This window comes from Ischnura elegans, chromosome 1, assembly GCF_921293095.1.
Source record: "Ischnura elegans chromosome 1, ioIscEleg1.1, whole genome shotgun sequence".
Classification (NCBI taxonomy): domain Eukaryota; kingdom Metazoa; phylum Arthropoda; class Insecta; order Odonata; family Coenagrionidae; genus Ischnura; species Ischnura elegans.
In genome coordinates, this window is record NC_060246.1 from 11,998,025 (window position 1) to 12,013,616 (window position 15,592).

Sequence of the window (15,592 nt, forward strand, 5' to 3'; positions counted from 1 at the left end):
ATTCTTAAACTATTATATTTACAAAAAAAATTATTAAATGCTTAAAATGATTAAGAGAAACACTAAAAGGAAATATGTACCCAAAATGCACAGCATAGATCTCCATTTAAATAATTTAAAATAGATTCTTAGGAAAAATGGCCAAATTCTAAGTGATCTATCACAATTTTTGTTGTATGGAAACATTAAAGAAACATCAAAAACGATTTTTTTGGCCATTTTGACCCAAATATCCCTCTGTCTAAAAACAAAAATACATACATATGAATTTACAAATGTTTGGATAGCTTACAAAGAATTTCTAGATTGTTGTAATATTTCTTTAAAAAAACTCCTCACTCACAAAAAGTCTTCTACCCTAAACCAAACTCACAAGAAACAGTGTATGAAGATTTTTTGTCAAACTGTTTAGCTGTGGGTAATGAGCTCCCTTAGGAATTTTCTCAAGAAGCAAGGAAATGTTGAAAAATTCTTTTGAAATATTTTTGAGGCATTATATGATATATCTTTTTTTTAATTTTGTAATTATATCAAAATTGTTGTAATTAAAAAAGTTGAAAATATATTTTAAAATGTCATCGGATTTCATTTCTTGATTGGAGTTCAAAAGATTCAAATGACATGAAGATTCAAATTTTCAAAATTCTTTCCAAGGTTTGTGAATTTCCACGTCAAACCAAACGTGAAAACATTCATGAGGCTGTGATTACACACATGCATCTTCTCTCCCACCAATGTTGAGCTCTGACTAGAGTATACCAACCTGACAGCAACAACAGAGCCTGGCTGGAACTCTTGGGTGAAGTCGACGGTGGTCATGCCCCCATCGGAGCTACCCTCACGCTCCTTGAGGAACTTGGAAGCAGAGAGAGGAATGTCCTCCTGCACATCCACTTCATACTCGGACAAACCACCTATCCATGATGGATCCTTGTTAAAGTTATCATAGTGACGGAACCTGGGGCCCCCAGACCTGTCAGAGAAAGTGAAAGATCTACTCAAGCCCTCATTAAAGACAAGCATTTCCACATAGGTAGTCCCAGGCTTAAAGACATGGAGACATTTGTGCATAACTCAGAATTGTGAGAACATAATACAAAAATAATTGAAATTATAACAATATTTTGACAAAAATCTTTCACAATAAATCAAAATTTTAAAAATACTGCACAGTCCAAGCCTAAAAAAAATGTAACATCCACTGGCACTACTTCCGAGAATCATTGCGACACAACTTAAAGAGCCTGTCTTGAAGAGCTGGTCTGGCAGCCTGAGCTGAAGAGTGGGGGAAATTGACGGGTGGAAATGGAGGCATGGCAATGTTCTGGGGAAATGGGAAGAAATGCTCAAAGTTGATGCCTAGGGTCGTCAGGTTATTGGCTATCTTTGCCACGAGGTCCCTTTTTTTGACGATTCCTAAAAGAAATGTTCATACGAACTTCGTTATTATGAACCTCCGGTTATTTGGTGAACCATGAACTTAGTAATAACGACAGTGTACTGTACTTATTCTGAAATGCAAGTGGAAGGCTTGGATATTATCTGTAAACACATGCAAAGATATATGATCTTGTTTTATATGATCTTGTCTTGACATGCAAAGATGACTGAAATTTGCAATAAAGTAATGAAAATTTCCAAAAAATGTTTTAACTTTGAAACTCTCAAGATGGGTGCCTGTTTTGCAAAGATATGTCTCTTGAACACATTTGCACCATAGGTACTTGAATTAAATATCAATCACTAAAGGGTGCGCCATGGCACATAAACAGGCACATTTTAGATCCTATTAATTCAATTTTTTCCTGTAATGAATAAGCCGAATATGTACATGGTAATCAGCAAGCACATCACCCTAATATACCACAGAATGTGAGTGGAATGGTAGATTTACACTCACTTGCTAGACTTATGGACAACGGCTGCTTCGAGAATTACTCGGTCAACTGTGCCCTCAACCCTAAGGGGTGCAAGGCGTGATGCATCCCTCATGCAAGCACCATCCCTTGAGAAGGCACAGTGAGCAATCAGGACAACTGATCGATGAGTTTTAGGGCAATGACGAGTCACAGCAACCACATCTGGGTCCACTTGATCCACATATACCTACGAGAATGAAAAATGAATTATTTTATTTTAACTCAAGTCAAATTAATTTAAATATTTAAAGCAAATCATTATAAGACAATTCCAATGAGAAAAAAACTACCAAGTAAACAAATAAGATTTCAGTAAATGCAGAGAACACCTCAAAACTAAGAGAATTTCATGCTTTAACCACAAATATTTAAAAGAAAAACCTCACAATACCATTTAATAGAAAAACCATGTCTGAAGTCAGTGGCGCAGCAAGGGGGGGGTGTTGGGGGTTAAACCCCCCCCCCCCCCAGAGCTCAGAGAAATTTTTAAGTTTAATCCATTTTACTTAATTGGATTGATATTACTAATAGAATAGTGTAAGGATGAATAAAATATCCCACAGAAAGCCATAAAACTCACCATTTTGAACCATTTATCTTTAAAATTCCACAATTTATTAATCTCCCACCTACCGTTTATCCTGGTGGGTATTCCATACCCCCACACACACACATTAGTTGCACCTAAAACCCCCCCAGCCTTAATTCCTAGCTGCACCCCTGTCTGAAGTGATACACATCTCCACCACTTAGGCCCTAACAACAAGATAGAGTTAACATACATCTACATAATACCCCGCAAGCCGCCTAAAAGGCATGTGGCAGGGGGTGTTAGGGCACCAGCCGTTTACAGCTAAAAAAAAAATGAAGTGCTCAAACGAAGTTGGGACTAGCATTTATTTAAGTCCTTTATGGTTTGGGAGAAAAGCGAATTCCTATATCTATCCGTTCGGCAAAGCATCTCTGTTAATTTATCCCTTCTATCGGACCGGGAAATATAGTGTGGCTCTGATATTATGTTCTCTGTGTCGGAGTGAAGGGCTCTCAGAGGAGGAAGCAACATAGAGGAGTGAAGGCCTCAACAGCACACTCAAGCTGCAGTAATGCTGGGGAAAAGAACCTCTGAAAGTGAAAGGAAGAAGTGAAGAGCTGTAGCATAGAGAGGAGAGGGGCAGTGCAGAGAAGGAATGAGCTCCGACGGCCTTTGAAGCTATGAGACTCTGGAGAGGGCATCACGAACATGGAGGGTGCCACGGGACAAGCACAATCTTGCTATTTTGTGATGTCATTGCTTCCAAGGAAAAAGTCTGGCAAGCTATGTGACTTATGTAGTTTGTGTTTCCAGTCCATCTCATCTTGTTTGAGTGTACTCATGCAATGCATGTTTCTTTGAAGATAGTTCAGTTCGGACAGAGTTGAATAATGGTCTATCCTTGTTCTAACTAAAAATCTTTGTATTTATCTGTTGGAGTAATACAGAATAATGGATTAAGTTCTTGTTACGGTTAAATACTGAGATAATTGAATCATTGGGTCAGGTGCGGGGAAATGAAAATTGCACCGATGCTTGAACAACATCAAGGAAGATGTTTTTAAGGTGTTAATTTCTTAGTTTTTCCTGTGAGAGGTAAACAAAGCCATTTCTTGATTCGTCGATAAATATCACGCTCAAAATATTAAATAATGTTAGAAATGCACTGTGTTTGGTCTCAACCTTTTTTACGATTGGGGAATATTACTAATTTTGAAATTTTATGGAGGTAAAACACTAATTGCAGAAGGTTACTGTTAGTCACTCAAGAGCACAGTAGGTGACTCATGCGAGCGAGCAGCCCAGTTCAAAAAGCAGGGAAGAGCTTTCAAAGAGCAGCGAGGCAGGTAGCGTGAAGAGAGTCCTGCTGGTGAGAAGGGGCAGGGGGGGGGGGGGGGGACTCTCTGAAAGAAACCACTTCCCTTTGTTCTCAGGTAACTTGAAACTTTTGCTCCAAGCCAGGGAACCTTTCTTGAGTTAAGGAGCACTGAGCTCTTCCCCCTTAAATTCCTCATTCCACTTCCATTTATAATTTTTCTGGGACAACTATATGTGTACGTATGTATTTCCTTGCTTAACAAGCTTAAGTAATGTCCGAAATTCGGACATCATGTTTGGTCTCATTCTTAGAATCTTGTGCATATGATTAATATTTCATTACAATAATTTGCAATAATTTTCTGCACGCTCCTCTATAAATCCTCATCCTAACACTGACAAATCAAGAATCTGGCTGCCCTGTACTCCATTGATTTCAGCTATAAGTCCTATGGGTTTCGTAAGGGTCCCACACGCTAGCAGCATATAGTCAGTCAGGCCATATGTATTGATAATTGGCAACGGATGTTTTCATCAAACATTAGCAATAACCTCAGTAATTTAAGCCTTTTTGGTTTGTAAAATTCATTGATGTTGGACAACAGCCTTTGATTGGAAGCACAAAATTGTTCAATTCTGATGAACTCATTAATTAATTTCAGTTTAAATGATAGTGCGCATGCAGGATTACCTATCGAGTATAATGTTGTCCAGTCTTACAATTTCAATAGGAAACCACAAGAAAGTAACTGAGGCAGGCGAGACATAATGGAGGGTCATTCTGAGTTAACAAAAAGGAATTGGCTTTTCCGCAAGTTTATTGCATACCGTAGTGCGTGTTACAACCGTTAGGTCATTATCAAGTACATACATGCACTGTGATATATGTAATAGTAATTGCCAAAAGTCATTAATATACACCTTTAGGCCCAAGAGGTGAATAATGCCCCAAATGGCCTCCAAAAGCAGGGAGCCAAAGAGAAAGGGGGAGGGATGAAACAAGTTTCCATTGTTCTCGTGTAACTAGATATGTACCAAATCTTCACATTTTCAGAGCTGTGAGGAGGCAGTGACAAGAGTTCACCGCAAAACTGAAAGATGACCTGGAATTTTATACGGTGACTCACGATTTCACGCTGAAGGGAATGGAAGCAATGGAATAACCTCCAAGGTAGTCTATTGGGACCATCTCGTTAGTCACATGCACACACAAGCAATAAAATTATTTGAATTGGAGTTGCGGCCTTCTCTGCCTGCACTGCACGCAATTGCCACCGCTCACCAGTGCATTTTCATGATTGTAGGCCAGTTTGACTTCATGAGAGCTCTGAGGTTACCAAACAACGCAGATGGAACCAGGGCATGATTGTGCTACATGATCTTAAAACAGCATCATGATATAGTTGCCTCAAGTGCAATGAAACTGTGTGGCATAGTCTGACAATTTAATTTCTTACTTTCCTGGATCCATGATCATACCTCCAAACAGCAACTAATGGATGGTTCTCAGATCCCATTGCTTATGATCATTAACTCCAAAAATACAATCAACACTAAAAGGCAAAGTGAATGCTTGATCATTGTTTTTCAACTTCAATTTCCTAGAACACAATTAAAGGCTTAACAACTGATAACAGATTTTCCTGTAAATAGAAAAAAATTGATGACTGCAAGCGACCGGCTAGTGAAGATATAAAGCATAACACAAATACTTAATTCTTGCGATGGAAAGAAAAAAAATAACGTCAGGTGGAACTGAACGCACGACCTCCATGTTTGCTGCTCAGTACTTTTACCACTACACCACGGCAGTTGATGCGAGAAAGTAGTTACGAGTTTAAATTTTAATTATGTAGAAAAACTGGAATGAAAAACTGAAATTAGTCAAGGTCTACACAATTTAACATTTATGAATTTTAATTTATGGCTTGATCACTGTATGACTACAATATGTATATTAGATGTTCCTTCCGGCATTTTTATATTATTCTATGTCGCTATTCTTGTGAAATTGTGTTTTTCTTATGACCGTCGTTTCGCCATCATTTCATAAATGTGAATGATTTTCAAATTATGGCGGTATGATGTTATTTCTCCTCATTATATAGAAGCGCCAATAATAAAAACATTGTTTTAATGCATAAAGGCCTTAATTAACACTCTGAAACGATGGGATAATAACAGCATCTACGGAAGTGCTGAAGGTTTGGCATCCATTTTGCCAATACTCTGGATGTTTGTCGGCCTGGCCGTAAGAAACCCATAACAAGCTTACTTGAGAAGTGCCTTCCTTATTTCTTCCTTTCACCTTATCTCAATGACTTACAATGTGCTAGCTGGGGAGGTTCACTACATAGAGGTTTTACTGTATGTAGAGCCTGATAAGAACAGTAGGTATTTGGTTTGAGTGATAATGTTCCCTTCCCCCCTCTGAGGAGCCCACCACCTACCAAGAGGCATTACAGCTTTGAAAAAAAATGAATTTCACAATAGCAAAATCTCCACTTGAATTGCCTTATATAAATGTTACACTTAACTATGCCATTGTCATAAAGGCTAAATCAGTCAATTGTTACATCAAAGATTGATGTAAAATACAAATCACTCAGAGGGGAAGGTCAAGCAAAGTGCAGAAGAGTAGCATTCCAAGTAAATTAGAGAGGTTACAAAAATATGCCATTAACTAGTGACCATAGTTTTTATCTAAAACTTAAGAAAAACCAAATCACCCATATAACATTCGATAATGAACTACCTTCAAGATGTCAACCACACTTCAAACACAATCATAACATTGTTCATAAATCTTACAAAGCTCTTCGAGAAATAGGAAGCATGAAAAACATAAACACCACCAAAATTTAAAAGTGCATACCTGATTAAATGCAGATTTTCCAAGTTCAAAATGAAGTTTATTGAGGGCTTTTTTGGCTGCAATTATCCCTGAATGTATATTAACAAACTGAGGACTTGCAGTAGGAGAATCATCCAACCATTCGGGATACTGGCGAGCTTCATTCACGACATGGATCTGTAAATGTTATAACAAACATTATTATTTGAGATAAAGTTACCATCGATGTAAGTTGGAGAGAGACTGCTGGTTGACAACTCAAGAAAAGTAGGACAGATGTAAATATCACTCTATAGTAAGCAAATTAATCATAATCCACTAGAACATAATCAGAATTTCTAAAACAATTGCTGGCATTGAAAAAAGTCCTAATTAACAAACTTTTAACTTACATATACATACATCGAATAAGATAGAGTAAATACATACTTAATTTCAACTCTCAGGTTACACAAACTAATTGAAATCCATCCATGTGTCACATTTTCTGATTGAATAGAATTGATTTTCTGCTTACCAATCACCAATTTTCGGCAGTGCCACAATGTGGGATAGCCTTCTGGAGGATGAAACAGATTGTGGTGGACTATAGTTCGAAAAACTCATCGTCATACATTCAAACAACTGTAATTTAGGCCCTAACCACCTTTAATTTTCCGATTTTCATCAGAAAGAGAGTTTTTCAAGATAGAGAGGGTTCTTCCAGCCCCAATAAGTCTGGATTATTGCTATTATAAAGTAACCAAACTTTAGTAAATGAATTAACCTTCAATTAGATCATTTGGAGACTAGGAAAACTAAACTTTCCAAATTATGAAAATGTAGGGGATAGCTAGCTCAACTTACGTGGTGAGGGACGATTTCATCATAGCCACGTGTGGAACCAGAGGCACAAGATGCTGATGCTACAAGCGCAGCAGAGGGCAGCAAGTCATAGGGCGATCGCATCTGCACTGGGCTGGGGTTGTCATGGGTCACATCAAGGAAGAGGGCATGGGCAACAGCTGGCACGAGGGGGCGGGTCATGGACAGATTAAAAGCTCCAACAGGTTCACCTCCATATCTATACACAAGACGTCCCAGCTCATGAGGGTCCCAAGCAGACATTGCCTCTAGAGAACAGAAAAGAAGGTGAGCAAAAAATGACCACAGCAAGAACAATAGGCAGGAGTTATGTAGATGGTGCATGAATAACACTTAGAAACAAAGTTCTGAGATTCGATGCTAAGTATCAAACCTCAAAACTTTGTCAAAAAGTAACTTAACCATTCTTAACAGAATAACATCTTCTGATGTGATTCATGCATTGATTACACTTTAGCAAGGAGAGCATCAAACTGTTGCTTCATTCTCAGGTTGGTTAAAAAAATGTGTTTTCAAGTGAAAAATAATTAATACTTCAGTGCTAACCTCGAATAAGTGATGTAATTCCAAGTCTATTCACAAAAATGTTGTCCTTTTGGTCTGAATTGGTAAATAACTCAGCAACAACAAAGAGATCAGGCCGAATTCTTCTTGCTGCATCAAGTAGGTACTGTGGGGCAGTAAAATATTTATTAAGAGTAGAAGCAATAGAAACACTGCAGAGGTGACATTAAGTGAATTAAAACCTAAAATTGTGTTGCCAATTTTTTTAAATTAGTTGAACAGAATTTTGTTCTGTCGCCTCTCCACAATAACCTGATGAGGTCAAAAGCAGTAGAGTTTTAATAAATACTGTAGGGAATATAGCAAAGTTTATTTGTGAATCTAACACGTCGCCATTCCACAACGTGAACTCATGAACCATTGATTTGAAAAGTTTCAATTCTTTTTAATTTTTAATCCGTCCACTGCAGTGGTCACCAACAGGGAGGTTTTTTTCAATTGGTTTTTGACCGTAATTTATGGAGCTACAACTAACTCATTTAAGGTCAATTCAGCCAAGATTATCATACTTAAAAAATAGGTCTCAAAGTCTTCAAGCCACCAAAAAATTTCTCAAATGTTGCATAATACCTTTTGTACACAATTTTCCTGGGAAATGGATTAAGGGAAATAATTTGGGAAACAAAGTGAATTGCAAATGATAAAATTTACCCCAATCCTTTTCATCTGCAGGTACTCAAGATTCCTATCAGACAGTTTAACACGCTCTCTGCACCACCCATGGGTCACACCTGACTTTAACAACCCGCAATGGCTAATTTCTTCATTTTGGGGTTGTGAGTATTACGTGTGACCTACTGGAGGGACACACCACCCAACAAGGTTTGCGGAAGGGCAGAATGTAAGCCACATGTGAGTCAAACACTTACCAGACTGGATGGCACGACGTGAAATGACCATTCACAACTCAGTCCACCACTTATGTTTGGAGCAGACCCATCAGCTTGCTTTGTCATACACACACATTCAGTGAGTTAAATGATGCCACTAGCTGAGGTCACTTCAGAATGAAGTGTGGCATCTTAAGCCGATAAAAATGGTATGTATCACCTGAGATTCCCAGGTGAATGTATTTCATACTGGCCTCAGTCTGATTCCCAGGAGGTAACAGATGTATCAGAAATCAGCAGCACCAAGACCCAGCAATGAATGTGCCATGCCTTTAATTTGGCAGCGAGTGCACATGCCACATTCTAGAGGCACTGTGCTGGGTGGGCTTCACGATAAAGGACTTCCTTCCCTGTACCCCTCCCATTAGTGGGAGACTACCGAGTGGTCGTGGTGAGAAGGTGGACCTACCGTGGCCCACAACAGTCTGAACCACGGTAGGGGCATTTAACTTTGCAGCACACATGTTAAACTAGCAAGATTTATAAGTTGAGGTACTAAGGGTTATATAGTAGAGCAGTTCCATTACGTGGAACAGACTAATTCGCCATTTTCCACTTTTTCCACACAATGTATAATTTAAAACAAATTGTATATGTAGTGTATTGAAACTAGTCTCCTCATAAAATTTTTTTCTGAAGTGGAAAATTGCAAATCAATCTGTAGTACCCATAAAGATTTCGTTATTGCATAATAGGTAATAACAGTGTCATAAAATACTATCACGATGCATTTAAAAAATGAACTTTCAATCCCAATCCCAATACCAATAAAAAAATAAAAAAAAAAAAAAATGAACTTTCAGCTAACCTCAGCAACAGGGATGGGTGTTGAATGGCAATTGTCCAGCCTCACGCCATGGAAGATGCGAGCTGTTTGCTCCACATATTCCCGCATGTGCTGCCATAAATATGGACAGTCCTCAGGTTTGTCACCATACCTAAAAATAACGAATCACAATGAAAAATAACTTGTTTCTATTATGAAAATCATTAGCTTCCATATAGTTATGCCTGAAGCTATTGCTTATAAAAATGAAAAAAAATACTAGCTGAAACATTAAAGAGGCCTTGAGCAAGTCGTCCCATTGGATACTTATATATGGTCCTAATTGTAAAAATGAAATAAATAGCAAGTTTACTTGAAGGCAATCTCACTCATCCAGTGCTTCAACCTGAAGGCTCGAATGAATTGGTGAAGATAGAGCCCACCCCAGACTAAGCCAAAGGCATTTGGATTCCACAAATTCAGGGTAAGGAGGGTCAACTTGCACTCTGTGACTTTTGGGGAGCGGGGGGAGTTATGACAGCTTCATCCAGGAATTCAACCCAGGAGCCTTTTGATTAGAGGCCAACCAACACACTGCATACGAACCCACTGAGTCACCATCCTCTCATTAGAGGAGATGGCCGCATCCAAAGTGGCCTTTGAACTTTTTTCGTGAACTGTGACTTTCATTTTGCCATTTCATGATGTTTATTCTCAGACTTTAATTTTCCTATTTCATTAACCCCTTCACTGACGGATATTTCTCAACAAATATCACAAAAAATGTCATATTATTTTATTACGTTTTTTAATTATTTACAGGTAGATATTAAATAAAAAACATTCATTTAAGTGTTTTACGAAGTCATTTATTTTAAAATTTACTCTTATTATATCACTTTTTTTAAAATTTCATGTATTCTTGCATAAAAATCAAGTAAAATATTTCACAATAAATATAGTCACAAAAATTACTCACTATAAAAACAGACGATGGAGTTAGAAAAATATTAATATAAACTCCAAATTTGAAACGGTAAAATATTATATAAACTTAAAGTCTATTTTTGTGTGGTATACTTTGAAACACCCACATTACAGTCAGGGCAAAAATTGCGACTCTCCCTCCTCACCATTTTTCCACGCGCATCTCGCTTTCGGGAGCACACGGCACACTTCCGAGTTGGGTTTGACTTATTTTCCGTGGGTGGGATTATGTCTGGGAAATGCCTCTCGGGTAATTCGGAGGGGATGGGCTTTTGCAGGTGGCCTACCTGCCTTAGGGGAGGGAACACTTGGGAAGTACAGTTCAATCATTTTATCTATTAGGTCCAGCCTGTATTGCAAATGTGTTTTATCACCACCTGTTTTTCGACATAAAACATATGAATTCCATAAGCAAATTTCCATCAAATGAAAAAATAATTTTTTACAATATTTTTTCCCTCTTTTTCTTGGGATTGGATAGTCAGCCAAATGCTGATCTACCCTGTCAACACCCCGCATTGCCTCATTGTAATTGATGACTACCTTTGGTTTCATAACCACTGCCCCCCTTTTCTGCACCTCTCTCATTTCCCTATTGTGAACTGTAGAGAGTAACGTTACTTCCTTTTTGTCCTTCCAGGGAAGAACCAAAATTTTTCCTTTACGCAAAGCTGCCACATCTCCTTTCTTCATTTTTTTCTTCTTCAGCCCCTCTGGCATCCCCTTTCCTGTTCTGCACACAGTTCCATAAGTATCACAAGAATGAGAAACTAGTTCCTCGGCTAGTTGTGGAGAGGTATAAAAATTGTCTGTCGTGGCGCAATACCCTTTTTCAAATAGTGGTTTCATCAGTGACAATACCACTTGGGAGGACATTGGCTTACTTTCAAAGTCTTTGCCAAGAGTAGTGCCTTTCCCGGTATAAATGATTGTTGACCAGAGGTATCCAGTGCTGGACTCACAGAGAACAAAAGTTTTTATGCCGAATCTAGCTCTTTGTACAGTAATTCGCAGAGGAAATAAATGTTAGCTGTGAACACTCCAAAAGACTCCGTAGAACTGACACTAGAATTTTATGGAATGGGAGTGTAAGTAACCCAAAACAGATAGTGGTAAAAGGACAGAGGCAAAGAAACCAAAACATGAGGGTCAGAGGCATTGGGAAGGGAAAAATGGTGAGAAAGAGTGTTTTTTGTCATGTGCGGCTGTAAAAAGGGAAAGTGGAGGGCAGTAGGGAAAAACCGATGAGGGTGCAGTGGTTGCACGAAAGGGAGATCGGAGGGGAGGAGGATGAAAAGGATGAAAGGGCGGCCGCGACAGTGCGTAGACAGTGGGTAAAAGGAAAGGCGGAGGGGAGAGAACAATGGATGAAGAGAAGGGATGGATAAACAAGGGGGTTGGGAGATAGAAAATATGTCTTCCCTGGAAGGCACAAATAGCTGAATAGCCGAAGGTTCTATGTCAAATCTATGCAAGGTCACAAATATTGACGAACTTACAGAAATGAAATAATAATCAGTTGTATTTGTAGCTAAATAATAAACGGAAAACTAAAAAACAAAGATATAGTTTGTCATTATAACGAAAAAAGACAATAAAACATCACTGAGCAAGTTGATTTTCGGTGCGAAGATTTTGACACCATATTGCTGAAAAAGAACATTATCAGAAAGTTCCCGACTACTGTTACGTAGTTGACAGAAATGGCTTTCGAACACGCGACCTTTGGAATAGCAGCTTGGACGTAATTTATTTACGAGGTCCCGTCGACTACACTGAAGAGTAAGTAATGATAGTTTTGCTTAGTAGTGTTTATAAAATGTTTCAAATTAATTTATTCACGGAATAAAGATAATACAACATCCTTTCCGATAGCAAGATGCGAACGCGCGACCTTCAGAATAGCAAGACGGCACTTGTCTGCCGACTCACTTCGGCTGTTCCAACGATTGATAAAAACTCTGCGAAAAGTCATCGCAGTTATTTATAAAACGCATTGTTTCTTTGTTCATTTATCACATCTCGATACACAATAGGTTTAGAAACATAAACATTACGAGAAATAATAGATTTTTCCCCTCTTTTGGACCTCGAAAAAACGTAGAAGTTTGCCGGATATCATGCATTGTGAAGACACGTATGCACTCTCACGGCAAAACTACGTACTTCTAATAAGGGGACAAGATATCTCGTCCAGATCACGAAAGAAGAAGCCAACTTGACATAGGACGAGTTAACTCGGCCGCGTCAGTTTTTGCGCGTCTTCTTAGGACGAGATATCTCGTCCGAATCAGGGAAGGGGTTAAGGCTATGATTTAAATTTCGTAGATCATTTCTTTAGACATTTTCAATCTAGGCATGATATTTATTTGACAGTAAAATTTAAACCAATATTATGATCTGTATAGTTACTATGTATTGGATAAGTGATTCATAAAAAGAATATGACACAAAATTACATGAACAAAATTCGGGCATTCACCATAAATTCCAAAATTTCAATTATGCACATGACTCTTGCTGTTTTCCCACAGCTAAATAAACTTTTTCCAGGTTTTCATTAAATATATTTGAATATTAATTTTATGTAAATGGCAGATTAGTCTTCTAAGGCAGATTAGTCTCTGGTTATTCTGATAACTGATTAAAATCCCATAAACTCAAGAACTAAGCATACCACTTCTAAAATATGACAACACAGAATGAAGAAAGAGAGGGCATATCTTTTTCACAAGTCTGGAGACAATCCATGCACAGAAAATTATAAATATAGTGCATTTTCCCCAAAAGGGCAAATGGAAAAAAATTAAATACATCTTTGCAGAGAGAACATTAATGATGAAATAAGCTGTCACTTGGAGAAAGGTTACGCTATCAAAAAGGTACCAAACATACCATCCAGTTAATTGAGTTCATCAGATTCTGTGCAGAAGCTCACCAAAACCCAGAATATTCCCTCTAAGCTTTGACATACAAGCAATGCCCTTGAATTGAACCATTAAATTTCCACTTCCTTTTTGAAGGAAGAATCGTACATAAGATACCTCAAAATTTACCAGCCCTTGATAAATAAATATTAATATAATATTGATAGTTAACTAAAATTTATAGAAGCTAGGGTGACATTAATTTCTTTTCTCAGTCAAAAAAATCAATACAGAAAAATTCTAAGCCAGCTAGAGAGATGCTTACCTCAATTTGACACTGTCACCCCAAGCAATAAGTTCTCTGCGAAGATACACATCTGAATCTGGAGCAGCAAAGTTTCGGAGGGGATCATCATTCATGACCCAGCCATTGTGAGCCATGATTTGTGAGGCCTGAGCTGAATACATCAACCTCTCTTCTTCCTGCATTGTCATGACAACTGATGATTCTTTGGGTAGAGCTTTAAAGTACCTGCATTACGATATAAGAATACAAAAACTCAATACATACTCAGGAATATTTAAACAAAATCAATGCATTGCATAAGAGCAAATCATCATAAACCAATAATCTATTTGTAAAAAGGTAAGAATCATACATTTTTCCTGTTAAGTTTTGAAATCACTCCTTGGCCTAGAACTTTAGGTTTGAAAGAAACAGTTTTTAAATGCCACCAACCAAAGTATTAACAAATTTCCAATGTTCTTCCATTTTCTTCCAGTAGAAATTGCTTGATATTTTGAAAAAAAGAACTTATTTAGGCCAAGAAAACTCAAAGGAAGTAATATAATGAGGAAATGTTTTTCATAGAAATACTAATGACTGAACAATAAATTTCAATGAAGATGACACATTATGGTAAAACATATATTAAATAACACTTAGATACATAGTTCGACAACACCTTCTCTAAGGCAAAAGTAAAGGGAATTGTATGTGTTTAAAAAATACATAGTAAGCAATAAAATACTTCATCATGCATAGAAACCAACCACATTAGATAGCTTCACACACCCATCATTGTACCCTTCACATACACAAATTAACATCATCAACATTAATCACTACGCCTGATGTACAGCAAACCTCTAAATTCTCAAAGCTTGTTTCTAAAGATTACACGTACACAATTTTTATAATGACATTCATAGGCAAAAAGTCATAATTTTAAAGTAATTAAATCAAAAACTAGGTATTCCAAACTCATTTCCCCTCTAAATTTACACATAAAGATAGTGAACAAGCCTACGTTTAAGAAGAATATTTCTAGATGAGATTTATAAAAATCATTCCTAATAAGGCGTATGTGACTCATAAATATAGGGAAGGGCCTAAGATTTTTACCTGGGTACCAGAGGTGTCTTTTCTGAGACACAGGCTTGTTTAGGTCCATCTCCACTGACAAAGTGGTAACGCACATGAGCAATCACATTCTCAACAGCTGCAGAAATGTGGGACATTCCTTCATCCCATGCGCAACGATTGAGCTCCTCCAATCTTGCTCTAAATGCAGCAGTGCAGCGCCTCAGTCGAGTTTCCTCATCAAAGCAATCGGATCTGAAATAAGAGAGTACAACTTATGACAAAGCCAATGACAGAAGTAGGCTAGCACCCAATGAAACTCCTAAGCAAGCACGACTAATAAATTGACAGGATGAAAATGTGCTTCACATCGTTTCACTCTTTTCTCACAAGAGATAATGGTAACAAAAAGGCAAGAGATTAGAGAGACTGTTAAATTCAACCCTTTAATGGAGTCAATTGCTTAATTTTCAATTGTGAAAAATAAAATAATTGGAGAAATATGAAACCAATTATTATATCCATGAGTCATTAAAAATATAAACAATAAAAAAGAGATAATGTTAAATGACTTTCATTCAAAATATTAATTGCTAATTTGAAGGGCAAAAGGTTCTTAAAGCTAACAGAATAAGATATGTATGTATCACATAGCTAAAATCATATAAA

At 37.5% G+C, this 15,592-nt stretch overlaps 1 protein-coding gene across 2 annotated transcripts in view; it reads right to left on the reverse strand.

Moving 5' to 3' along the window:
* The window catches only part of LOC124155659 (glycogen debranching enzyme), a 62,746-nt gene that overhangs the window by 22,077 nt on the left and 25,077 nt on the right, over window positions 1-15,592 (reverse strand). For both annotated transcript variants that reach the window (XM_046529680.1, XM_046529671.1), the window contains exons 8-15: window positions 14,966-15,178; window positions 13,886-14,092; window positions 9,749-9,878; window positions 8,033-8,156; window positions 7,469-7,734; window positions 6,644-6,799; window positions 1,901-2,106; window positions 764-973 (exon numbers count right to left, since the gene is read on the reverse strand). In XM_046529680.1, the coding sequence (XP_046385636.1) occupies window positions 764-973; window positions 1,901-2,106; window positions 6,644-6,799; window positions 7,469-7,734; window positions 8,033-8,156; window positions 9,749-9,878; window positions 13,886-14,092; window positions 14,966-15,178 (1,512 nt within the window). The remainder of the gene's footprint in view (window positions 1-763; window positions 974-1,900; window positions 2,107-6,643; window positions 6,800-7,468; window positions 7,735-8,032; window positions 8,157-9,748; window positions 9,879-13,885; window positions 14,093-14,965; window positions 15,179-15,592) is intronic.